This window comes from Sinohyriopsis cumingii, chromosome 10 (genome assembly GCF_028554795.1).
Source record: "Sinohyriopsis cumingii isolate HCF-2022 chromosome 10, ASM2855479v2, whole genome shotgun sequence".
Taxonomy (NCBI): domain Eukaryota; kingdom Metazoa; phylum Mollusca; class Bivalvia; order Unionida; family Unionidae; genus Sinohyriopsis; species Sinohyriopsis cumingii.
The window spans coordinates 35,290,347-35,317,570 of NC_142970.1; the positions used below are offsets into that span (position 1 = coordinate 35,290,347).

The 27,224-nt window shown below is 36.5% G+C and overlaps 1 protein-coding gene across 2 annotated transcripts in view; it reads right to left on the minus strand.

Moving 5' to 3' along the window:
• Positions 1-2,736: 2,736 nt before the first annotated feature.
• The window catches only part of LOC149789868 (solute carrier family 15 member 1-like), a 233,610-nt gene continuing 209,122 nt past the window's right edge, over positions 2,737-27,224 (minus strand). For both annotated transcript variants that reach the window (XM_089971874.1, XM_089971873.1), the window contains exon 23: positions 2,737-10,284. In XM_089971874.1, the coding sequence (XP_089828000.1) occupies positions 10,084-10,284 (201 nt within the window). In that variant the 3' untranslated portion in view covers positions 2,737-10,083. The remainder of the gene's footprint in view (positions 10,285-27,224) is intronic.

The window sequence follows — 27,224 nt, forward strand, 5'->3', positions numbered from 1 at the left end:
TAGGAAAGGTAATTTTATTCAGACATTACTTGATGAAATATCCAGTAGTCTACTGCTTGGCATATTATTGCTTGAGAATAACTTTACCTGAAACATGCAGCAGAGGCATTACAAAGGTCAGCAAAAATTTGCTTTTTTGACTAGAATCTGTACCTTCCTGATAGAACAAATTATGAAACAGATAAGTTGCCAAAAAATATATATATAACTAAATGAAAACATGATTGTCAATACTGAAGACTATCTTGAAGTCAATGACACATATCTGATTTCTGTTCATAATGACTTTAACAGCACAAAATTGAATATTTTAGGTCATTTTTTTTGGTTTGCCAAGTAAAGTGATATTATTAAGAAGTATATAATACAAAGGAAAATGGCAATTATTTATAATAGTACACATATACAACATATTGATTCAGTTATGTGTGGATATTATTTTGTGTATTACATATTCCACCTATTCAGGATGGGTGTGGGTGGGAGGAACAACCAATTAACAAAATCCTTAAGTTTAAGAACCCATCTTGTAAATAAAATTTGATCAAATAACTTGCAAGAGTTTAATATAAACTGGTCAAGTAAGTTTCCAAGAAAGGCCCACTTATTAACAAAATGAACTCCCTATGCAAAAAACACGATTACTGTTATGACAGAAACACCTCTGGATCAGAATTGGATTGTATGAAAGTTATCACATGGCTACTATGATAGCACAAGGTCATATTTTTCCATCATATGGTGTACCTTTCATTTGTTTGACCTCCAGATAAAAGCAAAGTATTCTTATACATCTCATGAGTCAGGCATTTTAACAACTGCCTCAAAGACACTTCTGGTTTGTGAACATTGTCATTTGTAAAATGAATACTGTAGAATTTTTTGTATCTGAGGGCACGAAACTGTTCAATGATCACACCCATTCCCTCATCTTTAAACTTGCCACAAACATTGGTGTTTTGAATTGTGCTATTAATTTTGTTTTGCAGGCTTCTTTACCCAACATATCAAGATTTTTATTGAGTGCCTCCTTGAAGTTGACATATATAAACATAAGACAGGGGCATCATATTTTGAAATTTGTTAGATTTTAATAGATCATGCTTTCATGCATGTCAGAGCTGACACAAGCTGGCAGGATGTGGTGCATGCCAGACCTAACATAAATTGGTACACAGGTTATCATGCATGCCATTAACAACATAATTTGGTATGGAGGATGTGTTTTATGTCACAGCTTAAATTTTACTAGAACTGAAATGTAGGGTGTTGTATACCTAAGCCAAGATGGCACAAAGGATGTGGTCTATGCCAGAGCTGACACAAGACGGCACACAGGTTGTGGTCTATTCCAGAGCTGACACGAGATGGCACACAGGATGTGGTCTATGCCTAAGCTGACACGAAATGGCACATAGGATGGGGTCTATGCCAGAGCTGACACAAGATGGCACACAGAATGTGGTCTATGCCAGAGCTGACACGAGATGGCACACAGAATGTGGTCTATGCCAGAGCTGACACGAGATGGCACACAGACACAAGATGGCACACAGGATGTGGTCCATGCCAGAGGTGACATCTTATTCGAGCTGGTATTTAGGGTGTGGTGCATTCTAGAGCTGACATTTTACCCGAGCTGACGAGATTTTAGGCGAGCTAGTATGCAAACTTTGGTGAATGTTGGAGCTGATGTTTTATATGAGCTGCTGACATGGGCTGGTATGCAATATGTTAAAGCTGACATTTTATTTGAACTAAAATGCTGCAAGTGGTCAATACGTTTTCTAACATTAGATTGGATACTGGATGTGTTGTATGTCTGAGATGACATTTTATGCAAGTTCATATGAGGGGTTTGGTGTCTACCTGAGCTGACATTCCATACGAGTTCATATGTGGGGTTTGGTGTATGCCTGAGCTGTCATTTTATACGAGTTCATATGTGGGGTTTGGTGTATGTCTGAGCTGACATTTTATACGAGTTCATATTTGGGGTTTGGTGCATGTCTGAGCTGACATTTTATAGGAGTTCATATGTGGGGTTTGGTGTATGCCTGAGCTGACATTTTATAGGAGTTCATATGTGGGGTTTGGTGTATGTCTGAGCTGACATTTTATAAACATTCATTTCTGGGGTTTGGTGTATGCCTGAGCTGATATTTATAGGAGTTCATATGTGGGGTTTGGTGTATGCCTGAGCTGACATTTTATACAAGTTCATATGTGGGGTTTGGTGTATGCCTGAGCTGACATTTTATACAAGTTCGTATGTGGGGTTTGGTGTATGCCTGAGCTGATATTTATAGGAGTTCATATGTGGGGTTTGGTGTATGCCTGAGCTGACATTTTATACAAGTTCGTATGTGGGGTTTGGTGTATGCCTGAGCTGATATTTATAGGAGTTCATATGTGGGGTTTGGTGTATGTCTGAGCTGACATTTTATAAACATTCATTTCTGGGGTTTGGTGTATGTCTGAGCTGATATTTATAGGAGTTCATATGTGGGGTTTGGTGTATGCCTGAGCTGACATTTTATACAAGTTCGTATGTGGGGTTTGGTGTATGCCTGAGCTGACATTTTATACGAATTGATTAACAGGATATGGTGCTGATGAGAACTGACATTTTTGTAGTCTCTTCTACTTCATTACTTTTACCAACATGGATCTTACTAAGTTCTTTTAAGTGGAGAAATATATGACAGCTTTTAGGGGCAACAAAATACAAAATACAAGTTTTTGAAAAGATTTAATGAAAAATAATAAAATTCATATAAGAATATACAGCATGTGTGTAAATATATAACTATGGTTGTGACATAAATAGAATATTGTGTGGTATTTTGAATTATCCATATTTGAAAACTTGTAAATCTAATAAAATATTGTTGGGCAATCTAAAGCTCAAAAATGGCGAAAAATATTGCAACATACTAAACCCAAAATTTACTTATTTAATATTTTACTTCCAATTTTGAGAAAACCTGCCAATGGTGGTATCACCAGATTGTAAACCATTATTAACTATACATTTACCATTATTCATGGGGTACAAAGCATTGTAGATATTTTGGATTATTTGAACCTCTGATTGACACATTTATATACCACCTTATTCTATAAGCAAAAGGGACTGAGCAAATGACCAAAAACAACACTAGCTTAGAAAAACTAAGTCCACGTTGACAATTTTGTCCATTCAGAATTGATAACTAGATTTACAAGCTGACTGCCTTTGTAGTTTTAATGAAAGTCAGATCAGTATCTGTTTTATTTAGTACAAAAAAGACATAATGTGATGCCTTTTTGTGCAAACACAATGACTATGACATTCAGAAGGAGTGGTAACAACAAAATTTTCAAGATGGCCATACTGAAAACTCTCTGATGAGCATTATTTTCATTATGGACCAACTATATATTCCAAAATGTCCTTTAGTGAAAATCCGATGTTATATGACATTCCATTCAGGATGAATAGTGACAAGAATTTCATGCTGGCCAATGTGGCATCCACTGCATACCTGATGGTAAGTCTTTTGGCAACATTTTAAATTAGGACTAACCAGCCCATCTCTATGTGAGAGAGGCATGATATTCATGGAGGACCAAGTTGACAATGTTAGGAAACATTTAGTTTAAACCCCATGTTGATTTCACCATTCATTCAGCAGAAGTGATCAAAAGATTTTTAAGATGCAGCCTTACAGAATGTCAGATTGACTCCATCAAAATTTAGGACCAAAATGACACTGGAATTAATGTGTTTGTAAAGTTTCATAGCAATCCTCCCAGTAGTTTCAGAGTCGTGCTAACAAACATATGCAACTGGATGCCAGGCCATCACATAAACATATTTTAGTCAATATAGTTAATGAATAATAACTAAATAGTCTTATAATCATTAAGTATAATTTTTAATCACTGATACTATGAAGTTAGAGGTCACATGAACACAACCTGTCCACTGTTATAGACAAAACTAACATTGACAAGCAATTGTGAATATATCATATCCAATCAAACTCACACCACAAAGGACTGATAGGTAGAAAGTTGCTATTGCATAATAATATTATGATGTGACAGTAATCAACAGGTGAAAGCAATTAAAGATTGGTCCTACCTACTAGCATATGACATATGGGATTGTGAATGTTTTATATCACTGTAATAAGTATGCTGACCAGTTCAGTTGGCTGCATATACTGACAAGTTCAGTTGGCTGAAGTATGCTGACCAGTTCAGTTGCCTGTGTATGAATCAAAATTTGACCATGAGATAAAGAATCATAGAAAAAGACAGATAACTGAAAATCTGAAATTTATAATTCAATTAGACCTGTTTACGTAGGAAGAGCTGGCTGTGTTGATCTTAAATTACCTGTATTTAGGTATGACAACTGGACAGTTTCACAAAAAGTTATTTCCAAAGTTAATGATAGTAAAATTAGTATAATCATCTGCTATAAATAAGCTGTTATGAATCAAATTAATATTTTCATACATGGCCCCAACTCCAAATGAACATTATTTTACATGGTCCCAACTCCAAATGAACATTATTTTACATGGCCCCAACTCCAAATGAACATCATCTTACATGGTCAACACTCCAAATGAACACCATCTTACATGGTCAACACTCCAAATGAACACCATCTTACATGGCCCCAACTCCAAATGAACATCATCTTACATGGTCAACACTCCAAATGAACACCATCTTACATGGCCCCAACTCCAAATGAACACCATCTTACATGGTCAATACTCCAAATGAACACCATCTTACATGGTCAACACTTCAAATGAACACCATCTTACATGGCCCCAACTCCAAATGAACATCATCTTACATGGTCAACACTCCAAATGAACACCATCTTACATGGCCCCAACTCCAAATGAACACCATCTTACATGGTCAATACTCCAAATGAACACCATCTTACATGGCCCCAACTCCAAATGAACACCATCTTACATGGTCAATACTCCAAAAGAACATCATCTTACATGGCCCCAACTCCAAATGAACATCATCTTACATAGCCATAACTCCAAATGAACATTATTTTACATGGTCAACACTCCAAATGAACACCATCTTGCATGGTCAATAAATGAGATTGCACATAAGTAAAACAAAGAACATTAAAATTAACAAATTAATATAAGTCTTAAATTGGATTAAGGAAGAATCTTGTACACAAAGTACAAAGTTATAATATATTATTTGGAGAAACAATTTTCAAATATTTGGTATGGATTTCATGTTAAGGATTTCCTATTCACACCAAAGTTCAATATAACTGTATTCCTTTAAATGACAATTGTAGCATAGAGTATAACATGATTTGTTATGCTTCTTTTCATCATGCTGCTTTGCTTCTACCTTAATTATACTGGTACATCCATTTCTATATGTCTATAAAGCCTGAAATTGTTTTAAAAATACCAGTACATGTTAGTAACATAGTGCTGATATTACACTAATTCATTTGTATAAATCCATAAACTTGACAATGTAATATTTGTTATAGATATGACATCACCTTTAGAACCCTGACAACTAGAACTGTAAAGCCCTAACTTTTGTGTTATTTTCTTCTACAATTAAAGGTCATTTAAGGTCAAATTAAAATTTCTGGGTATTTTCACAGTATTAAATGCCAAGGTAAAATGTGAGAGAAAAATCCCAAAACAATATCGATGTTCATTTAAAGGAAAACAATGAGTGTAATACAAATGTGTTTATGGGAAATACTTCATTATCTTAATAAAAAAATTAGTACATTATCGGATTAGCTATATGATAAATTAGGATTTCAAATTCTTTAGCATGACTGCTATAAAAAAGTTAAACTTCAAACAACTTATAACCATTCTGAATAACCTACATAAAAATAAGTATCTGATTAAATAAATGGGATAAAATTGCTCTCATTTTAAATCATGATTGGTTGAGATAAAATTGCTCTCATTTTAAACCATATGATTGGTTAAGATAAAATTGCTCTCATTTTAAATCATGATTGGTTGAGGTAAAATTGCTCTCATTTTAAACTATATGATTGGTTGAGATAAAATTGCTCTCATTTTAAACCGTATGATTGCTTTAATTTTAAACCATATGATTGGTTGAGATGAAATTGCTTTCATTTTAAATCCTACAATGGGTTGAGATGAAATTACTTTCATTTTAAATCATATGATTTGTTAGGATAAAATTGCTTCATTTTAAATCACCTGATTTGTTGAAACAAAATTGTTGTCATTTTAAACCATATATGATTGGTTGAGATGGAATTGTTTTCATTTACATCATACAACTGGTTCAGACAATCAAATTTGTACAAAATGTTACTTTACCCCACCAAAAAAAATGAAATACAAAAAATACAAAAGAAATTTACTTTACTTGCTGGAAATAGAATGTCATACAAATGTTTGAAAGTTAATAATTTTGATTTTTTAAAATGTAATTTGTATTACCAAAATAACAATGTATCAACAAATTTTAAAACATCAAAAAAATTAACAAGACTGGGAAAAAAAATGATCAAAGTATATCTTCTTTCCAAGCAAATATCTGATAAAACTTACAAAATTGTGTAAGATCAATGCTATGAATCCAAAGACTAATGTTAACGGCTTATAAAACTGTGTAAGATCAATGCTATGAATCCAAAGACTAACGTTAACGGCTTATAAAATTGTGTAAGATCAATGCTATGAATCCAAAGACTAATGTTAACGACTTATAAAACTGTGTAAGATCAATGCTATGAATCCAAAGACTAATGTTAACGGCTTATAAAACTGTGTAAGATCAATGCTATGAATCCAAAGACTAATGTTAACAGCTTATAAAATTTTTCCAACAGTCGGATTTGGCCTAAATATCTTTCACAACATCCCATTTGGTCAACATGCTTGCATAAATGATACATGTCAAGCATGTGATTAAAATATAATAAATATAATTATAGTTGTAAAACCATAGTTATTTTAATAGATGCTTTGGGGTGTGATGAAATTTCCAAAGTTTTTTTTTTTATAGTGCTATTGAACATTGTACATAGCTGTGTGATTGAAAACATTCATAAATTGTTTTTATTTTCTAGCAGTCATTGGATTACTCCTGTAACTGCCTTAATTATCTGGACATACCATAATGGATACATCTAGATCAATAAGCCTCAATAAGGTAGGAATTTCCGTTTTTGTGGAAAAAAATGTTGGGGTGTTTATTAGAAAGGGGGTTTCTAGCAGAATAACTATGGTATTCAAAATTAATCTGTGACAAATACAACTGTTTTGTAAAAAGTTCTTTTAAAAATTATTTTGTAATGAAAAAAATGATTATTCAGGCATTTCATTCATTCCATATTGATGCAAATTACTTAAGTACCAGTATCATTGTACATACCACCAGAACAAAAATACAGCAGTGAAGTGGTACACCACTCCCTTGATAACTTGTGTCCTGATAACTCATGAACCCACTTATAATGAGGGGTCAGGCGTAGATCCCATGTTTAAAAACAAGAAAATCGCAATCAAAACTGGCAACGGAAACTTTGATGTATTGCTCATTGTATCGTCGAAAACAGTAGATAGGACCTGGAAATTTTAATCAACACTATGTTAATATCAAATTTAAAAATAGTCATACAATATTTTACATTTTCTTTCCAAACGACATTCCTAGTTCACCCCAATTAATGATATGTAAGGAAATTTCAATCCATGAAACTGTCACTCATTTCAATCAATGAAAACGTCACTCATGCCAAGTGGCGGCAGTATTTTAATAAATAAATAAAATTTAATTAAAAAAATTCTCAATTGCAATTTGTGTTCTAGTTCTATCTTTTAGTCCCTTTTAAGTGTAATCGTCATAAATGCAGTGTGTTCTCTTGTAATTAAACGTAAAATGCATCAATCTCTGAGAACCTAATTAAGTGCAGACTGTGTTTTGATAAATGTCTTCCGGAAGTATTTGTTGTACTGTTGCATTGAATTAAAAGCTGGCCTCCTTTGTATTATCAGGTTAATTTTGTCTTTTGAATCAAATAAAGGAGGTAGAATAAAAGAAAAGTTATAAGGCACAAAAATCCTACAAGCTTAAAATCTAGCAGCCCTAGTCGTATGTCGGGTGAACTCACTTCATTCAATCGAACACTAATAAATGTTATTGTGTATGTAACATAAACTACCTTAAATTAACCAACTCTTTCATAATTGTGATCAAAGATAGCAAGGCAGCCAAGCGAAATGAATACTTCATAAAATAAAGAGCTTGATTTCACAGATACAGACCACTGTGGGCAAGCAAGTTTCAGAGAATTCTTGAACTGGCACTTTGAGATATCCTCAAGGATGATAAGAAGTTTCATTATTAATTCCAATATTGTACTAATTGAGCAATACAAAAATTGAGTTTCAATGTAGATGATTGTCTCACGAAATAAATCTTGTGTGTTTTTGATAAAAAGAATCTTGTTTGGTGGTGTATCAACAGTTAGTCTACTTCCCCACTCTGTGGACTCGTGATTTGGCAGCACAATACAAAACGCAGTGACGTAATACATAGATTTTTTCATGTACACGTGATGGTTGTTGAAACCAGTTGTAACGATCTTTCATATGCTGGACATTTTGAAAATAAATGTTATTTAACCAGAATAACAAATAACTTCATCAGAAAAAGTGCGTTATTAAAAATTGTTATCGACGTGATGGTAAAATGAGGATTCAGTCAATAAACAGCCCAGTTTCCTAAAGTACCCCCCGCCCCCGGTTTTCTCAATGTCAAAGTGATTATTTTCATTTTTTGGAGGTCCCTCAGTAACTCGCACCTCGCTTGTAGTCCGGTCTATGTCTATGTTTGTGGACCCCATTGTGCACGAGTTATCTAGGGATAGGTGTATACTGGCAATACATTGCACTGCTAGTAATTCTGAATGTCTTAGGAAACTGTCTATTTATAGATACCAAATTTTCTTTGCCCAAGTAATTTTTCATGAGTTGTGATTTTTTTTCATGCCCTGTAATATTTGGACATTGTTACAAAATAATGTTAGTATTTACTTATGTTTGTAGACATAAACATACTTTCATAATGATAAGACAAGAGAGATACACTAATCATCACTTTTGGAAAATTGAGGAAAGTTAAATAGAAACCTGTAAAGCAGAAGTTGTCAACTTGAAAATTTTGTTTAACAACCTCCACTGTGGATAATAATAACACCCTGGTGACATATCGATAGAAATTAGTTTCTTTGTTTAATAACATCTTTCAAAAAATAACCTAGGACAGATAGATCCTAACTTCATGTCTTGCATATACTGTTATGAATATATAAGTATTGGACTGTAATTTAGTTTGCTGTAATTCCTGCACATGTTTAAGTACTGGATCACATATACTGAGATTAGTTCACTGGTTCTGTTGTTGATAATTTGGATTCTCCCACATGCTACCAAAATACATCATTGTTTTGTCTGTCTAGAAAATTACAATCAAACATCTTGCCCTTACATCGTTTCATCATTTTATTTAATGACAAACTCTGTTATCAATCAGTTATATTTATGCATATTTTCAAGGGCAGTAGATGACATTAAGAGAATAAAACATAATGGATTCTTTATTCTTCACATGAAATTGTGCTTTTCAAAATACTTGCATTGTCTTATGGACTAAAATAAAACTAAATGGAATTAGGCAAGTAATGTTAGTTTTATTCCTTATTGTAAACATAAAGTTTGCTTATTCTGCCATGAATAGCCTAATATTGTCTGTGTGGATTTGGTTCCTTGGGATTGTATTTTTCATTTGTTTGTTTTCATATGTGGAATTATTTTTTTAAAAACAGTTTTTAGACGGAGACAAAATTATTGTTTACCATTCAAAAACATGTAGAAAATATCATTATCAGGAAAAGCAATGTAATAAATATAACTAAACATGAATGAAATATAACTGAAGATGGCTGAAATAAACTGGCTATTCTTATCCAGCAGATACATCCCTCCCTCCACGCACAAGATATTACAATTTTCATATCTATTTTTTGTCATTGCTATGCAGACTGATGTATTCCCCTGCCTGTTCATTTGCAACCAACTCTTTCATATCATCTGTACTACCCCTGACTTTGAATTCCCTGTACACTGTGCTGGATTTGTACTTGTAGAACACCGACATCACCATGAATATCACTGTATCTATTGCCATCAGCACCGCAAACAGGAAAAACTCTGCAGTCTGAGAAAAAATTTTAATAAAAGGAAATTATGGAAAGAGACTGTAAAAAGATCATTGCACTACACATACTATATTTCTTTTGTGCTGGAATAGAAGAAAACTACAGTAGTGAATATGAACCAAACTCATGCAACTGAGAATGCTATTTGACTTATCAAGTAGATATAAAATATACAGGGGCATATTTTAATAAACATCAAAGTCATTCTAAATGCATCTAAATAAAACACCACAGCACTTTCACAAGTCTATTTGGTAATTACTGGTAAAGGTTAAATGTATTTATGGTATGTTGGGTCATGTAATTTAATAAATAATGACCTTAACAGAGGTGTTTATTTCAAAAGATAAAATACCTGTTTTCAATCTTGCAAATTTATTGAAAGCAGGTATTCATCTTTGGAATGGGTATTTTCTTTCAAGTAGTTGTTTTGATTGCAGCATGAAAAATACAAAAGACACCATTGCACTCTTTTCACCTAGTAAAACAGGACACAAACATTTTGTTCCACCATCAGCTGCACAATCCTGCCAAGATGTCACATCACAGAGTGTTGCTGGGCATGTTAGAATTCATATTTATTTCTGGGATTTCATTTTTTTTCATGGTTGCTTCAAATCACAAAGACCAATGAGCACTGGTCTGCCTGTGATGACTTCACTTCAGAATCTATTGATAAAAATGTAATTGTCTGTGAAGTTAAAAAAATACATAACCACATAAAAATCAAATTTATATTTGTAAATTATATTTTTCAGAGAATACTTACCCGATCACAATAAGAGAAGCAAATTACCTCCTGCTGCCCAGTGAATCTGGCACTCCCAGAATGCATACAATTCATAACACACTATGCTGCATGAAAAACACAATTTTTGTCTCCCCAAATCATGTGACATGGTCATATTTTGAAAAACACTATTTATAAGAATCCTGGCTACTGCAATATAATCATGCATGTAATCAGTATGTAAATACACTAAACAGTCCTGCTCAAAGCTCAGCTAAATCCATCCTCAAGGTTATAGTTAAATCCATCCTCAAGGTTATACAGCTAAACCCATCCTCAAGGTTATACAGCTAAACCCATCATCAAGGTTATACAGCTACAGGGTTATACAGGTAAACCCATCCTCAAGGTTATACAGGTAAACCCATCCTCAAGGTTATACAGCTAAACCCATCCTCAAGGTTATAGTTAAACCCATCCTCAAGGTTATACAGCTAAACCCATTCTCAAGGTTATACAGGTAAACCCATCCACAAGGTTATACAACTAAACCCATCCTCAAGGTTGTACAGGTAAACCCATCCTCAAGGTTATACAGGTAAACCCATCCTCAGGGTTATACAGGTAAAACCCGTCCTCAAGGTTATACAGCTAAACCCATCCTCAAGGTTATACAGTTAAACCCATCCTCAAGGTTATACAGCTAAACCCATCCTCAAGGTTATACAGCTAAACCCATCCTCAAGGTTATACAGCTAAACCCATCCTTAGGGTTATACAGGTAAACCCATCCTCAAGGTTATACAGCAAAACCCATCCTCAAGGTCATACACCTAAACCCATCCTCAAGGTTATACAGCTAAACCCACATTATACAACTGATATCGTGGCAATTAAAAGGTAAGGTAGTCTGATATAAAAAAACACCTTTCAGAGAATACTTAATTGTCTAACAATAGCTAGCCTTGCTAGAGTGATATGTCCAGTCAAACTCTGCTGTGGGAGAGTCCATTTCTCTAAATTGCAGAGGTAAAGTTACACAAAGTAGAACAACCCCAATTTATCTGAAGTAGAAGTACATCAAAGAGACACACTGAAGAACTGATGTTATTACACCCCACAATGCATTGAATGAGAATGTTAAAACTAATTTTAGTAAAGTTTATGATCAGTAGTAATGTTTCTTTGGAGTAAGATTTTTACTCCATATATAAAATGCAAAATATGATTTTAAAGTTAGTGTTCAAATGTGATTCATTTCTGAAAACTGTGATTCTGGAAGCGATACACTATCAGCAAAGCAAGCAAAAATAAATTTAAAAACTCCATGTTTTACTTTGTCAAGCACATCAGCAAAGAAGAGCATTGAATTCATTGCAAATACTGCAAACATATTGATTCCAAAGACTTCCATCAAAACAGGAGCCCCGTTTGTATGTAGCATATTTAACATTAGTTCTTGTTACTCTCACTTTATTATTTTAATCTTGTCAAAATACTATTAACTGACCCATGCTTTTCAGTACAATTTTAGCTATGAAAGACAATAACAAACGCATTGTGTTTGCACAGAGGCATTTATTACTGCTGTATTACATGCTAAGACCCTATTAAACTTAAAAAGAGCAGCAGGGAAGTTCTACAGACCAGACGTTCCAGACCAAATAAAGCCTCCTACGAGAACTTTCTCCGTAGAAGCCTCAGATTTCAAAAATAAGCCTTCCTACGAAAATTAATTTGCGTAAATTCACTCCCGATTGCAATTTTTTGTGTGCAAAATCGATGATTCTAGACAAGGAAAAAAAGGGGGGGGGGAATTTATTCTGGTGTCGACAAAGTTTGCGAAGTTTTGGCTGCTGATCCTAATTTTACCTCGCATTAAAACAATATAGTTGAAAATAATATGAGTCGGAAAGCTAGTAGAGTTGGAGAGCCTCATTCTGCCAGATTAGCGCGAGAAGAGTTAGCGGCATTAAAGAAGCTTATCCCTACAAAACAATTATTTAAGAAAAAAGTTCGTGATTACGAAGATTCTCAATATCATTTTGGTGAGATATCGTCAAAGTTGTTGAGTCCAGTCACTGGAGCAATCGAGCAAGTCGCATACGGCGACGAAAAGAAAGATAAGGAACTTAGGAAGAATGGGCTTATTCCCATGACGAGAGACATCGAGCAACACACTAGAGCGGTTCCGGGTCAGCTTGAGCAAATTCATCAAGAACAAACACAAACGCGTCAAGAAAAAGCACAAGCACGAGTGCGAGCACAAGCACAAAAGCTACAGGGACAAATACAGCAGGCACGAACAAAAGCACAAATACTAGCACAAACACAAGCGCTGCGAGAACAATTGCAGCAAGAACAAGCACAATTACCTCAAGAACAACCAGAGCAAGAAGAAGAGGAAGAAGAAGAAGAGGAAAGCAGTAGAGAGCCTCGGGAAGTAATAAAAGATAAATTTACTGATGATGGTTGGACAACAATGGAAAAACAATTTAAATTATCTGGTAATGATCTTATTGAACTTGGCGCATTTGCTGAAGATTCATTTAATGTTAGGTCCAAGTTTTTAACGAAGGATGGATTAGATAAAATTAAAACGCGAGAATCTTGGATCAGAAATCTATACCGAGCTAGATTTAATTTTTCCAGGATACCTAAGGGCGACGCATTTTTTAATGAATTTCGTAAATCGGCACGGGATAGATTCATGCATAATATTAGTCAACCTAAGAGAGTGGAAGAAAAACCGGAATCTTCGAAACCAAAGAAAATATCCCAAATAAAATCATCTGATACATCTCAGGTGCTTCCACCAACAGATAAGGGAACCAATATCTCAGGAACTTTTCCGCGCACACATTTCGACGAAGGTTCCTCCGATTTTTTCAACAAAGGCGAGGATATTTTAATCGATATTGCCAGATTTGGCTTCGATGAAAGAGGTAAATATTTGAAGTCGGGACGCGTTAATAAATTTACTAAAGAAAACTGGGTTCCCGCGGTATATTTTGCTTCAAAGAAAAAATCCGTCAATCTTGATGACCCGGGTTACCAAGATTTTATCAAAAAAATAATACAAAAAAATGAAGAAGAAAAAGAAAGGGAGGAAGAGGAAAAGGAGGACGTGTTATCGGAGTGGTTTAGCGATCCATCAACACCAAAACCAAAGACAGGAAGCGGATATACCGTTTGCCCTGATAGTGTTGTCAACGATGTATCTCGCCTTGAGGTATTAATCGGAGGAAAACGAGCCGGAAATAACTCTCGTGAAATAATCAACGAAGCCTCAGATATTTGTCAGCGATTATTCCGCGGCGGTGTCATTAATTCTTACATTTACAAGGAACTTATCGATGAGCTCATCGATTAAAACAACACAATTGAAATAACATGATTATTCACAAATATCAACGCAGACCCAGACAGGTCCGCGTAGTAAATTCTCGATTGCCCGTATACAGATATATCCACGGTAATGGATTCGGCGATATTGTTGGAAGTCTCTTTACGCGAATAATACCTAAAATTGGACCCATGATTAAACAGATTGGGTTAAAGGCAATAGGAAAGATCGGGGAGACTGCTGCCATTTCTGGTATCAAAAAAATAGCCAGTAAAGGCTATGATTTTGTCAGAGAAAAAATATCAAATTTAATACGAAAAAGAGAGCCAGTTAAATTGCCTATCACCAGTGAAATGCCACCGGAAATCAGCAAAGTCATAAACGACGCAGCAAATAAAAAAATAAACGACCTAGCGCAGGAAGTTGCTGACACAAACCTCGCACAGGAAGTTGCAAAGCAAATTACTAACACAAATCTTGCAAAGAAAATTACTAGGACAAATCTAGCAAATGAAATTGCTAAAACAAATCTAGCAAATACAAATCTAGCAAATACAAGCTTCATTTCAGGTAGTGGTCTTCGTTTTAGATGATATTCTTAATAATAAATGTTCGCACAAGTGTCAAATGAAGTGTTCGACATGGACGAGCCCGTAGGCAGAGACACATCCGTGCGAGATTTCCAGTATTTTTCATACGACGCAGTGACACCAAATGCACCTAATCGCATTGAAATTCAAGTTCACGACACAACGAGATATTTTCTTCCATCAGAGGCATATATCGAATTTGGTGGCGAAATAAGAAGAGCTAATGATACCGATTATCCAGCTAATTCCAAAGTTGGATTTGTCAATAACGGAATTATGGCTTTATTCAAGAGCGTCACATACACGATTGATGGAAGAGAAATTGAATCAATTACAGATAACGCTGATGTTGCAACGACGGTGATAGGCCTGGCCAGATACTCGGATGATTTTACCAGGTCAGCTGGTCCTAGTATGATGTTCGCCAAGGATACTAACGACAGCGCAGATCATACCCCGTATAATATCGCTATACCGAGAAATGCCGCTGATAATGCTGACGCCACCCTGCTGGCGCTAATTATCAGCACCAATGACAATTACAACCTTGGATTTGCCACGCGGAAAACAATGTTAGTTGGTCCTAGTTTAAGATTCTCTTGTGCAATTCCGCTATCCCACATTTTTGGATTTTGTAGACACTTCAGAAAAGTTATTTACGGGGCGAAACACACAATTTCCTTCGTTCGAGACCCCGCGAGTAATGATAGAGCTATCTGGAGAGATAATACTGTTCCTGATGCAGGCAAGGTAATCCTAAACAAATTTACCTTGTGGATGCCAGCGATAACTCCATCGATACTTGTGGAAGAAAAATTATTATCCTTCATGAATCAAGGCGGAAAATCTGTTATGTCCTGGCTGACAACGATGACCGACTTTACCGACATTAATATCAACGGAATATTTACCTGGCGAATTGCGTCACAACAGGGCGCTTCGGCACCTAGACACATCTTTATTGTTCTCCAAAACACAAACAGATACGATCAAACTCACAGTCATATGATATTTGATCATTTCACAGCAACAAACGTTTCATTAAGGATAAACGGCCAACAAGAACCATCCGAGGAAATATCAATTAATTTTCCCACCTATTCGACGTCCCGTGCGTATCATCGCTTGCTAAGTTTCATGGGTCGCGATCAAAATATCGATACAGGATTACAAATATCACAGATAGATTTTAATACTCGCTATCCTATCTTTTACTTTTCTCTGGAACATCTCGATCTGGTAAAACAATCCGTTGTCGATATTCATTTTAAAGCCAGAATTGACACAGGTGGGCAAGTAGCAAGAGCCATCGCGGTTATTCTCAGCGATAGAACAATGATCTTGGAAGGCATCAGCGGCAGAATGAGAATTATTGATGCTCCTGTCGAGAATATGTGACAAATTTCCAAATTTAGACTAAGTGATTATTAATATGCCATACGAACACGTCAGCGTAACTCTGACCCCGGGTCAGATAAAAAAACTCCAAGCGGCAACAGCAAGGCGAAGTGGTTTAAAATTAACCTTGAAAAACAATCAAATTCACGGTGGGCCCAACAAACTATCGCTAACTAGAGGTCAACGTGAACGATTTACCAGAGCCAAATCAGCGAATTCCGGTGTTCATGTGAGCCTTTCTATAGGCGCCATTAGAGACATGGTCAAAACAGGCGGTATTTTTCCTCTGTTAGCTGCTCTTCCGGGACTGCTAGCTGGGATTCTTCCGGCAGCCGCAAAAGCAGTAGGATTAGGTGCGCTCGGAGGTATAGGTTCCAAAATAGCACAAAAAGCGATAGGAGGACGATACGGTAAAAAAAAGGGAAACGGCCTTTATCTAAGACGCCCCCCATACGGATCCGGCCTAAGATTAGCACGGCCTATTCAAATTTAGATCTAATCAACGAAGCAAAGAAAAAAAAAATAAAATTTTTCAGAGGCGTATTTATGCGGGATCAACTACCAGAAAAACCAAACCCTACCGAGACAGGAATAATAAATCTCGATAAAAATACCGGCCCTGGCACGCACTGGGTTGCATACGCGATTAATCCTCGCGAAGTTATTTACTTTGACTCTTATGGATTAGCACCGCCAAATGAATTTATCAGCTATGTGTCAAAACTAAATCTTCCGATTTGGTATTCGACACTTCCAACGCAGACATTAGCGGATCCGCCAATATGCGGCCCTGAATCAATTAATATTCTTGACGCAATTTCAAAATCATCCGGTCCGTATCACAAAATTGTATTTGAATACGCCGTAGATAAATATCATGGTTGATATTTACGGTAGATTTATCTACAGGAAGGAAAAAGCAGAAGTGACTGACGTCGATCTATCAAAGTTCGCAACCAAGAGCGATATTAACAATCTTCTATCGCTGTCAGAGGTGGACCCTGGCGAAGTTGCTGTTTTTCAGAATACCGAAGGAAGATTACAAACCAGCAACGTGAAAATAACTGATATAATCAAGCGAGAAGAATATAATGATCATATCAGTCAGTTTACTCGCCAATCGGAGATGGTATTAAAATCTATTGCTGATATTACCGATATTATCGCGGTATTACCACTAAAGGCCAATATCGCGGATGTGGAAAAATCCGACAAAGAGCTATCAGCGGCGATGCTTCTAAAGGCCAATATCGCGGATGTGGAAAAATCCGACAAAGAGCTATCAGCGGCGATGCTTCTAAAGTCCGATAAGGTACCAACTGACGATTTCCAGGATAAAATAACAAAAAGATTTAACAAACTAACTAACGATCTTAAAAAACTCGACGAGGTATCAAAAAATCTCAATAAAAAACTCGACGATGATATAAAAAAATTCATCGAAACCTCCTCAACTACACACGACAATCTCAACGAGAAAGTAAAATCCATCAACGAGGAAATTACCAAAATAAATACCACGATGGGTCAAAAAGCCGATAGAACATCACATAACGACCTCAGCGAGAAAACAAGAAAAATCAATGAGGATATCGCCCAAATAAACAAAGATATTGAAGCGTCACGTGCATTAATATTTCAAAAAGCCGATAGAACATCACACAGCGATCTCAGCGAGAAAATAAAATCCATCAATGAGGATATCGCCCAAATCAACAAAGATATTGAAGCGTCACGTGCATTAATATTTCAAAAAGCCGATAGAACATCACATAACGATCTCAGCGAGAAAACAAGAAAAATCGACGAGGATATTACTAAAATTAACGATGATATTAACGCGGTACGCCAAATCGTAAACGAAAAAGTCGATAAAACATCACACGACGAGAAAACAAAATCCATCAACGATGATATTAACGCGGTACGCCAAATCGTAAACGAAAAAGTCGATAAAACATCACACGATGATCTCCACGAGAAAACAAAAAAAATCAGCGAAGATGTTACTAAAATATCCGAGGAAACCTCCGTGGTACGCCAAATCGTAAACGAAAAAGTCGATAAAACATCACACGATGATCTCCACGAAAAAACAAAAAAAATCAGCGAAGATGTTACTAAAATATCCGAGGAAATTAACGTGGTACGAGAATTAGCGAATAAAAAAGTCGATACATCAGTGTACGACGGAGAAATTCAAAATATCAACGCGAAACTTCTCGACGCAACTACAAAAATTAGTGATATTAACTTAGAAATATCATCGTTGGATATTCCTGCGTTGATGCGTATTTCGATACCAGATCAGGTAGAATCAAAAGATCTTTCCTGCAATGTATCATTTGTGCTGAGGACACAAAATATTACCTGGACACCTGATAATGATTCTTTTAACTTTACCGCGCCAATTCAGGGTGTATATCGAGTATATATTATTTCGAAGTCAATAAAATTTAACGTGACGGCCGATAATCATGAAATTTATGAATACTATCCTGGATTTTTCGTTATTTCCATAGATGAAAATAACATCGTAAATTTCACACTAGAACCACAAGACAGAACCACCATGGGACCAGTGTATTATTTTGTAATTTTCGAATATTTATCGGTTTGGACCGTAATTGGTCAACCCGAGCCGGTTGTAGTTGTCGAGATAGGGAAACCCCCAACCATTTGAAAACGGAAAACTGACTTACCAAGAATTAGTCAGGTAAATAATTTAATAAATGACCGCATCGGATTACCGTTACAATCAGGCGCGATCATGGCAGGATTCGCTAAAAAAACTCCTCGACGAATATCAAACAAAAATAAAAAAATACCAGCGTAGATTAGTTACCATTGACGTCGCCGTGTACGCGGTATCCGCGGTAGTCGCTGGTGCTGGAATAATTTTATCCGCGGTAACAACAATCGCGCCAATCGTTGCAACAATAATAATCTCGTCAACAACGACAATCGCAGGTGTTCTCAATATCGTAGCGAAAAAGATATCCTCGTGCACGAGTGAAAAGTTATCGTTGTACAAAAACAAACTAACCAAGATCAACGACGCGTATTCAAAATTATCATCGCTGCTTTCCGAGAGTCTTAACGATGGCGTTATCTCCGATCTAGAATTTTCGGCAATGATCGGTATTTACTCGGAGATTGAACAAATGAATATTAATAATGTCCGAACTAGCCCAGATCGTGACAAACACGACACCGCCGACAACAACGTTAATATCGTTAAGCTCAACCAAACCTGAATTTAGCATTAATTTTCCAACACCAATCAGCGTCAAAGAAATTGCGTTAATACAATTGCGTGTCTACAATAGCTGGCCTAATGTTAGATCGAAATCATTCGGTAAATTATCATCGAATAATTCGCTTGTTTTTGCCAACAAAACCAAACCCGATGGAACGCCAGATTGGATATATGTCGGTATACCAACAGGTAGTTACGAAATTGATCAGCTGGATAAGGAATTTACTACCAGAATATCAAATATAACCGGCGATGCTACTCCGGGAATAAAAATATCTGCGCACGAACCAACGCTATCATCGATGATAGAAGTGAAATCGCCATATATCGTTGATATTTACCAATCATCGATTAGGACCATATTAGGTTGGCCTGAAATCGCACCTCTGGCAAAACCAGAAAAACCAGATATTATTATTCCAGGTTGGCACGAGGAAGCTCCTCCAGAGCAACCGGAGCCAAAAAAGGAAGATTTTACTACTGATGAGGTATTGAGGCAAGATATCAAACACAAGCCTCTGATTGATAGCGCCATCAACCTCATAAACAACCACAAATTTAACTGGGTAATGTTCGCTTTTACTTTTAGGGACGAAAGAATTCTCTCGTGGTTGCCTCTTCCTAAAATTCCCCCCGGTGTGAAAATCTTCGACGCTACCCACATTAACAGGATAATAGCCCCCATAGACGGTATCTTGGTAAGAAAAACCCTCGACGAATTTATTCAAGAACATAAATTACAATTAAATTTATTGCGGGAATCTTTTCATGAATGTATCTTAAATAAATCGGGCTCATGTAGCGAAATTATCAAACGCGTGAAGATTTTAAATCAACTCGCGAATGATGTTGAATATTATCATGGAATGTTTATTCGGGCGATAGTCGACGATATATCAATTGCCGATTATGTTCTTCCTATTACACTGGACAACAAATTTTTACAAAAGTCATGTTACTGAAATAAAATTAGTCAATTCTTATCAATTTTTATGTGCTGAACACGAATATGACAGTCAAATTGCAAAATTGGCTCTAGTTTTTTTGTAATCTGCAAGAAATTAATGTTTACATAACGAAATGCATTCCAATAGTAAAAGGTCAACTGTAATAGCCTACCTATAAAAAATCAAGTCATTGACTACATCTTAGATTTCTTCGCCTGTCTCTTGTACAGCTGTTCGGGAGCATCTCTGAGGAGTGTCCAGCAGTAGTCAGCCAGCATTGTAGTGGACCATTTTCCCTGGTATCTTTGTTCCATTGTTGCGATATCTTGATGAAAACGTTCGCCGTGTTCATCACTAACAATACCACAGTTGCTAGGAAAGAAATCCAAATGGGAATGAAGGAAGTGAATCTTTAGAGACATATTGCAGCCAAGTTTCTTATACTTCATCAACATGTCTTCTACTAGTTCCTTATAGTTTTCTGCCCTAACATTTCCGAGGAAGTTTGTAGAAACTAGGCGAAAAGCATTCCATGCTTGTTTCGCGTCACCTTCCAGCAAGTTGTTGAACCGGTCATCTTTGAAAAGCTCTCGAATCTGAGGACCCACAAAAACTCCCTCTTTAATCTTTGCTTCGCTGAGTCGAGGGAATTTTTCATGCAGGTATCGGAATGCTGGCAAAGTCCGGTCAATGGCTTTCACGAAGTTCTTCATCAAACCTAGTTTGATGTGAAGGGGTGGTAGCAAGATTTTCTGAGCCTCAGCCAGAGCTGGGTGTTGGATATTCTTCTCTCCAATGGCTACATTCTGCCTGTGAGTCCATTCCTTCCTCATGTAGTGCATTTCCCTTGCTCGGCTATCCCACTCGCATAAGAAACACATGTATTTTGTATATCCTTGCTGCAGTCCCATTAAAAGGGCAGCTACCTTCAAGTCACCACAGAGGTGCCAGCTGTACTTGTTATACTCAATGGAATTCAGTAGCTGCCTTAAGTTATCGTATGTCTCTTTCATGTGGACAGCATACGCTACTGGAATAGATGGAAGAATGTTTCCATTGTGCAAAAGCACAGCCTTGAGACTCAGTTTCGAAGAGTCCACAAATAGTCTCCATTCTTGTGGGTCATGAGTGATTTTTAAAGCATTCATGAGGCCCTCAATATCGGAACAGAATATCAGATTACTTTCCTTTCTGAAGAAAGGCTCCAATTGCTGGTGGCGCTTTCGATATGCAGTAATTGTGACATCTTCTTCTAGAAGATTCCATTGTTGGAGTCTTGATCCTAGCAATTCTGCCTTGTTCTTTGATAAGTCCAAATCACGAATCAGGTCATTTAGTTCTTCCTGTGTTATTCTGTGTGGGGTTGATGATGCACCACAGTGAAAATCTGGATCACTGCATGCTGATGGACCAGGAGAAGAACAGGTCGACTCACCTTTGTCTTCGTCAGATGAATCAAGAGAATATTCTGCTGGAGGTTCTGGAATAGGAAGTCCCTCACCATGTGGAACTGGTCTCAATGCAGACGGAATGTTTGGGTAGACTATTCTCGACTTCTTTCGCTTCGTTATTCCGCCGGAAAGAGGAGGAACCAAGCAGAAGTAACAGTCATTTAGGTGGTTGCTTGGCTCTCTCCACACCATTGGGACTGCAAACGGCATTGATGACCTTTTGCAATTCAACCACTGTGAAAGCTGTGTTGTACATGTAGCACAGCATATATGCGGAGCCCAAGGCTTGTCTAGGTCACCAACCTTGCATCCGAAGTAAAGATGATATGCCTTCTTCACTTGAGAATTGATACTTTTCTTCTGGTTGGCAAATGTCACTTCCCCACAAATATAGCAAAAATTGTCCGCGGTATTAACACACTTTCGAGGCATTACTGTTCTTTATTGTACGTAAATGGATAAAATAATAAGTTTTATGTAACAGTAGCTTGAACTGTCTCGCACAACGTCTAAAATATTTTAAATGCTGAACCTATCTGATTGGGCTTTATATAGTACACTGCTTACGTCAGCTTCAGCAGCCGCCTGGCATTAGTATAATAGGCCTACACATGTATAGTACACTGCTGACGTCAACTTACTTCAGCAGCCGCATGGCATTAGTATTGCATTGCATCAGAAAATGATGCAATCAACTGTGGATGATGTGAGCATGATGGTATTATGCAATGTTACATCATTATTCCGGATGTTGCTGCAGTCCTACTGGAGAAATTTACACAGTGAAACATAGAAAATGAGGTATATGAATATCTTCAAAACGAGAGCCAATACAAATTTTTCACGGTTATATTCGTGTTCGGCACACCAAAATACTACATATTAGGGCCTTTTCAAGTCAGTAATGATTTCACTGTTGACCAGTGTTAGCAAATACGAGTTGATCAAAAATTCAGGAGAAAAACAAAAATTCATGAGAGTATTTAGTTTAACCGAGGAAACGCTACCAAATTTCAAATTTCCCGATTATGATGTTGATAAACTGAGAAAATCCGTCACTGATACCATCGATGATTTATTTCCGAAATTACATGCCGCGTGGGCAGAGAAAAAACAATTAGCGCTGTTTCTCAGACACGATAATGATCCGACCAAAGGCGGGCGGCATATCTCGCCAGGTATCGTTAACATAACGGAAGTTATCGCGATTTATCTTCACGCGGATGTTGTCGAGGGCAGCTACAATGTTGATTCGTCAGAGTCAAATCAGGCGCAGCAGGGATTTATATTGTATTCGTTTTCACCTAGCGCCTCTCCGGGTTATTTGATAATAAAGGAGCCAGTGAATCCGTTTTACCTAAGATGTCATAATCGATTGTTGTCAAGGATAAATTTCAAACTAACGGATCAGAAAGGAAATTTGCTTGATATACGCGGGGAAACGATAAGTATCAATCTGCTGGTAAAATCATAGATTTTCAAATCGTAAATCTATCTACCAGGGAAAAATAAATAAAATCCGGGGAAATTTTCAAAATTAGTAAAAAATTGCATAATTTCAGTAAATAAATTATTTTGGTAAAGAAAATTGCATAATTTTATGTTTTTGATGGGGTTAAATACCCGTCAAATTGTGCAATTTATATAATTTCGTAAATCCGTTAGGGTAAATACCCGTCAAATTGTGCAATTTATATAATTTCGTGAATCTGCTGGGTAAATACCCCATCAAAATAAAGAAAATTGGATAATTTCAGTAAATAAATTATTTTGGTAAATAATAAAAAAAAATTAATAAAAATCAGAAAAATTAAGAAATTTGCGTAATTTTATGTTTTTTATGGGGTAAATACCCGTCAAATCGAGTAATTTATATAATTTCGTGAATCTACTGGGGTAAATACCCGTCAAATTGTGCAATTTATATAATTTTATGTTTTTTGGTGGGGTAAATACCCGTCAAAATAAAGAAAATTGCATAATTTCAGTAAAATAGGCCAAAAAAATAAATAAAATCCAGGGAAATTTTCAAAATTAATATATTTTTTTAATTTTTGTTTTTTTTTGTTGCAGAAATCTTCAGGAAGATATTTCCTTGGCCTTACTTTCATCGACAAGTTTTTTTAGCTGCCTGACACGCGAGCTTGTAATTTTTCTTGATTCGTATGCTTCTGATAAAATCAATCTAGCTTTCTCCACTAGCGTAGATAATTTAACAAAATCCTCGACGCGATCATCGCTGACTGTCGAAAGTGATTGATACATCGCGATTTGGATTTTCTTTATTAATTTGTATTCGGATGGTAGCGTGTATTTGTATTCGATTTTCCCTTGAACAATCGTCTCAAATTCGGATCGGATTTTATTCGCGTCCAACTCCGAGGGAAGATTTATTTTTTTCTTTCTCAGATCATCGATGGCTTCGATAATGTTATTTATGGTTTGTTCGTCCATGTTATATTAATTTTTTAATATTCAATTATTTTTTCTTCGGATATTATCGGAATATAGTAAAACTCAATCCACTCGCCAAATTTGTAGGAAAATGCTGCGCTAGTTATTTTTTCTGCCGCACGACGCACCGATGCTGGATTAATACTATAATATTTTACAGCGGCGTTCATCGACGTGAATATAATTTCCTCATTTGTCTCTTTATTTATCGATTTGACCGCCTTAGCCGGTCGCCGTCCGCCACCGGTATTACCGGATCTTGAATTTTCACTCGGAGTTACCGCGCGAAGATTGGATATTTTATTATTAAGTTTATTTCCGTCGATATGGTCAATGACCAAATTATCCTTGATGAGTCCATGGAAACACTCGAATATAAATCTGTGGCATAAATAACTTGATTTTCTTTGTTTTTTATTCTCACCGACAGTAAACCCGAGATAGCCCGAATTATTAACACTACCGACTTGATTCTTTGTTTTTGCATTTCTGACAATACCATCCGATGACGCCTCGTAACCCTCGATGGTTGGGTGTGATCTAAACTCGTGTGTGATTTTCATTGCAGGAATCGTTGATTTCATTTCCATTATATAATAATTATCTGTCTAAATCATAATTTGCCTTGAATCGATTAATATAATCCTCTTCGCAGGTTATCACCGAGGAAGATTTCTTTTTGTAATATCTGAGCAATTCCCGATAATTCTGTCCTCCGCAGGATAAACACAATCGAGTCTTTCCTCGAGTGCCAACTTGACAAACTAAGCACCGCTGTGGTCCTTTACTGCCTCGTCGAATCGCATATATATGAGCGCCACAATATTCGCCTCTGCAGGATTTGTCGCATGATTTTGTTGATCCGATTGGTATCCATTTGCACTGCATATTATAATTTAAATATTTGTCTAAAATATAATAATGGATACATTTGATCTTGATGAGGCAGAATATATCATACCTGAGGTCGATCGTGCCAAGAGAGAATTCCTCGATGATGGAGCGATTCATGTTTGGTCAACGTGGAAAACTAACGCTGTTGATGCTACGATGAATCTAGAACGGGCCAAAAAGATAATCGAGCATATAAAATTCGAACACAAGGAAGAGCGATTTATCTTCGGAATAAAATTCATCGCACAAATGCCTGACGACACTTGGATTATTCGCGATAAACGAGATCCCGTGCGTGGCGGTAAGAAAAACGTCATCCTTGATAAAAATTCGAAGCCAGGATTATTATTGGGAATCGATGGTCCTTATTATGCCAGGGCATATCCATCTAGTGCTGTTGTTTATGGAATTTATCGGTTGAATAATAACCCGGACATGAAAAATCTACCTGCGATGAAAGAATCACCGATGATAAATTGCGTTGCCGAGCGCGTTATCGAGCATATGAAAAACGCTCGTCGTGGATCTGGATTGACACAGTTGAGGTTGGATAAAATTAACTCATGGGCAAAGACAGTTGTTGATGGCGCATCGATTGACGATGTAGCTGTGTTGAGCAAGAAACTTAAATTTCCTATCACGGTGAAAACGCTATCGGGAGAAATATTATATTCTTCGCCATATAAATCTCGAGGAGTACCAATCGAAATTGTTGATCATAATTCACATGCGTGGTCGCAGTCGGTAATGATATTCCCGCGAAATCGCGCTGTTAAATTTTATCCTGTGGAAGGCGCTGATGCTATGTTTCGATATATTAAAATATTAGCCGCGTCTGATCCGATATCAGTTTGGTTATTCTCGAGCGAAGAAAAATATGATCAGTTTATATTGCCGCGCGGAGATATTTACCGTGATGAAAAATTACATGAATCTATGAAAAATATCGCGGTGAAATATTCGTCAAATCCTGATCAGTTACTGACAAATTGTTTTACCGTTCCGTCTGTTGCTGCTCACGCTGCAAGAGAAAGAAACTCGTGGAAACCTACAAGGAACGAATACCTCGCTGATATTCAACTTAGCTGTATCGAATACGGCCATGGCGGATTATGGAATACCAAATATTATTTCGAAGATATGATCTCCGTTGATATGAGCGCGTGCTATCCTGGAAGTTTTCTCGGATATGGCGATTGTGCGGATTATTTTGCTAAATTTGGACATCCCACCAGCGAGATGACGAGAGTTGCAATTAACGGGCCGTTGCCAGATTCTGTCATGACCGGATTCGCTTATGTAACTTCATTCGAGCTTGCTGAAAATTTACATAAAATTTGTTATATTTGGTTTGGTCGGCATTTATCTCAACGCAGATGGGTCCCTATAGTGTTGTTGAGATATATGCTGGATTCGTCAATGTTAGTATCGTTGACGGTTAGCGAGGCGATTATATCGTATAGAAAACAAACTGAAGTGTGGTTGCCGACGGATTGTGAAAACGCGAAGGATATCGGAAGAAAAATAACTGGCAAATTTACTCAAGGAGGATCCGTTGATCATAAACACCGACACGCTAGATTGTTTATCAACGATGCCGAAATGGACTTTATTATTGCCGATACGGTATCGCGAGGAATATTCTGCAACAGAGAGAATATTATCATTGACGGAGTAAAGTTGGGTACCGTAATTAGCTATCTCGATGGAGAATCAGCGCAGTATACGCATTTGAGATCATCGATGCTCGCTTATGTTAGTATAAATTTACTGTCGATGATAAATAAATTTTCTGATATCGCGGTAAGGGTCGCAACGGATTCGTTTTATCTCGATAAGAAATATCAGTATAGGCTGGATAATTTAATCG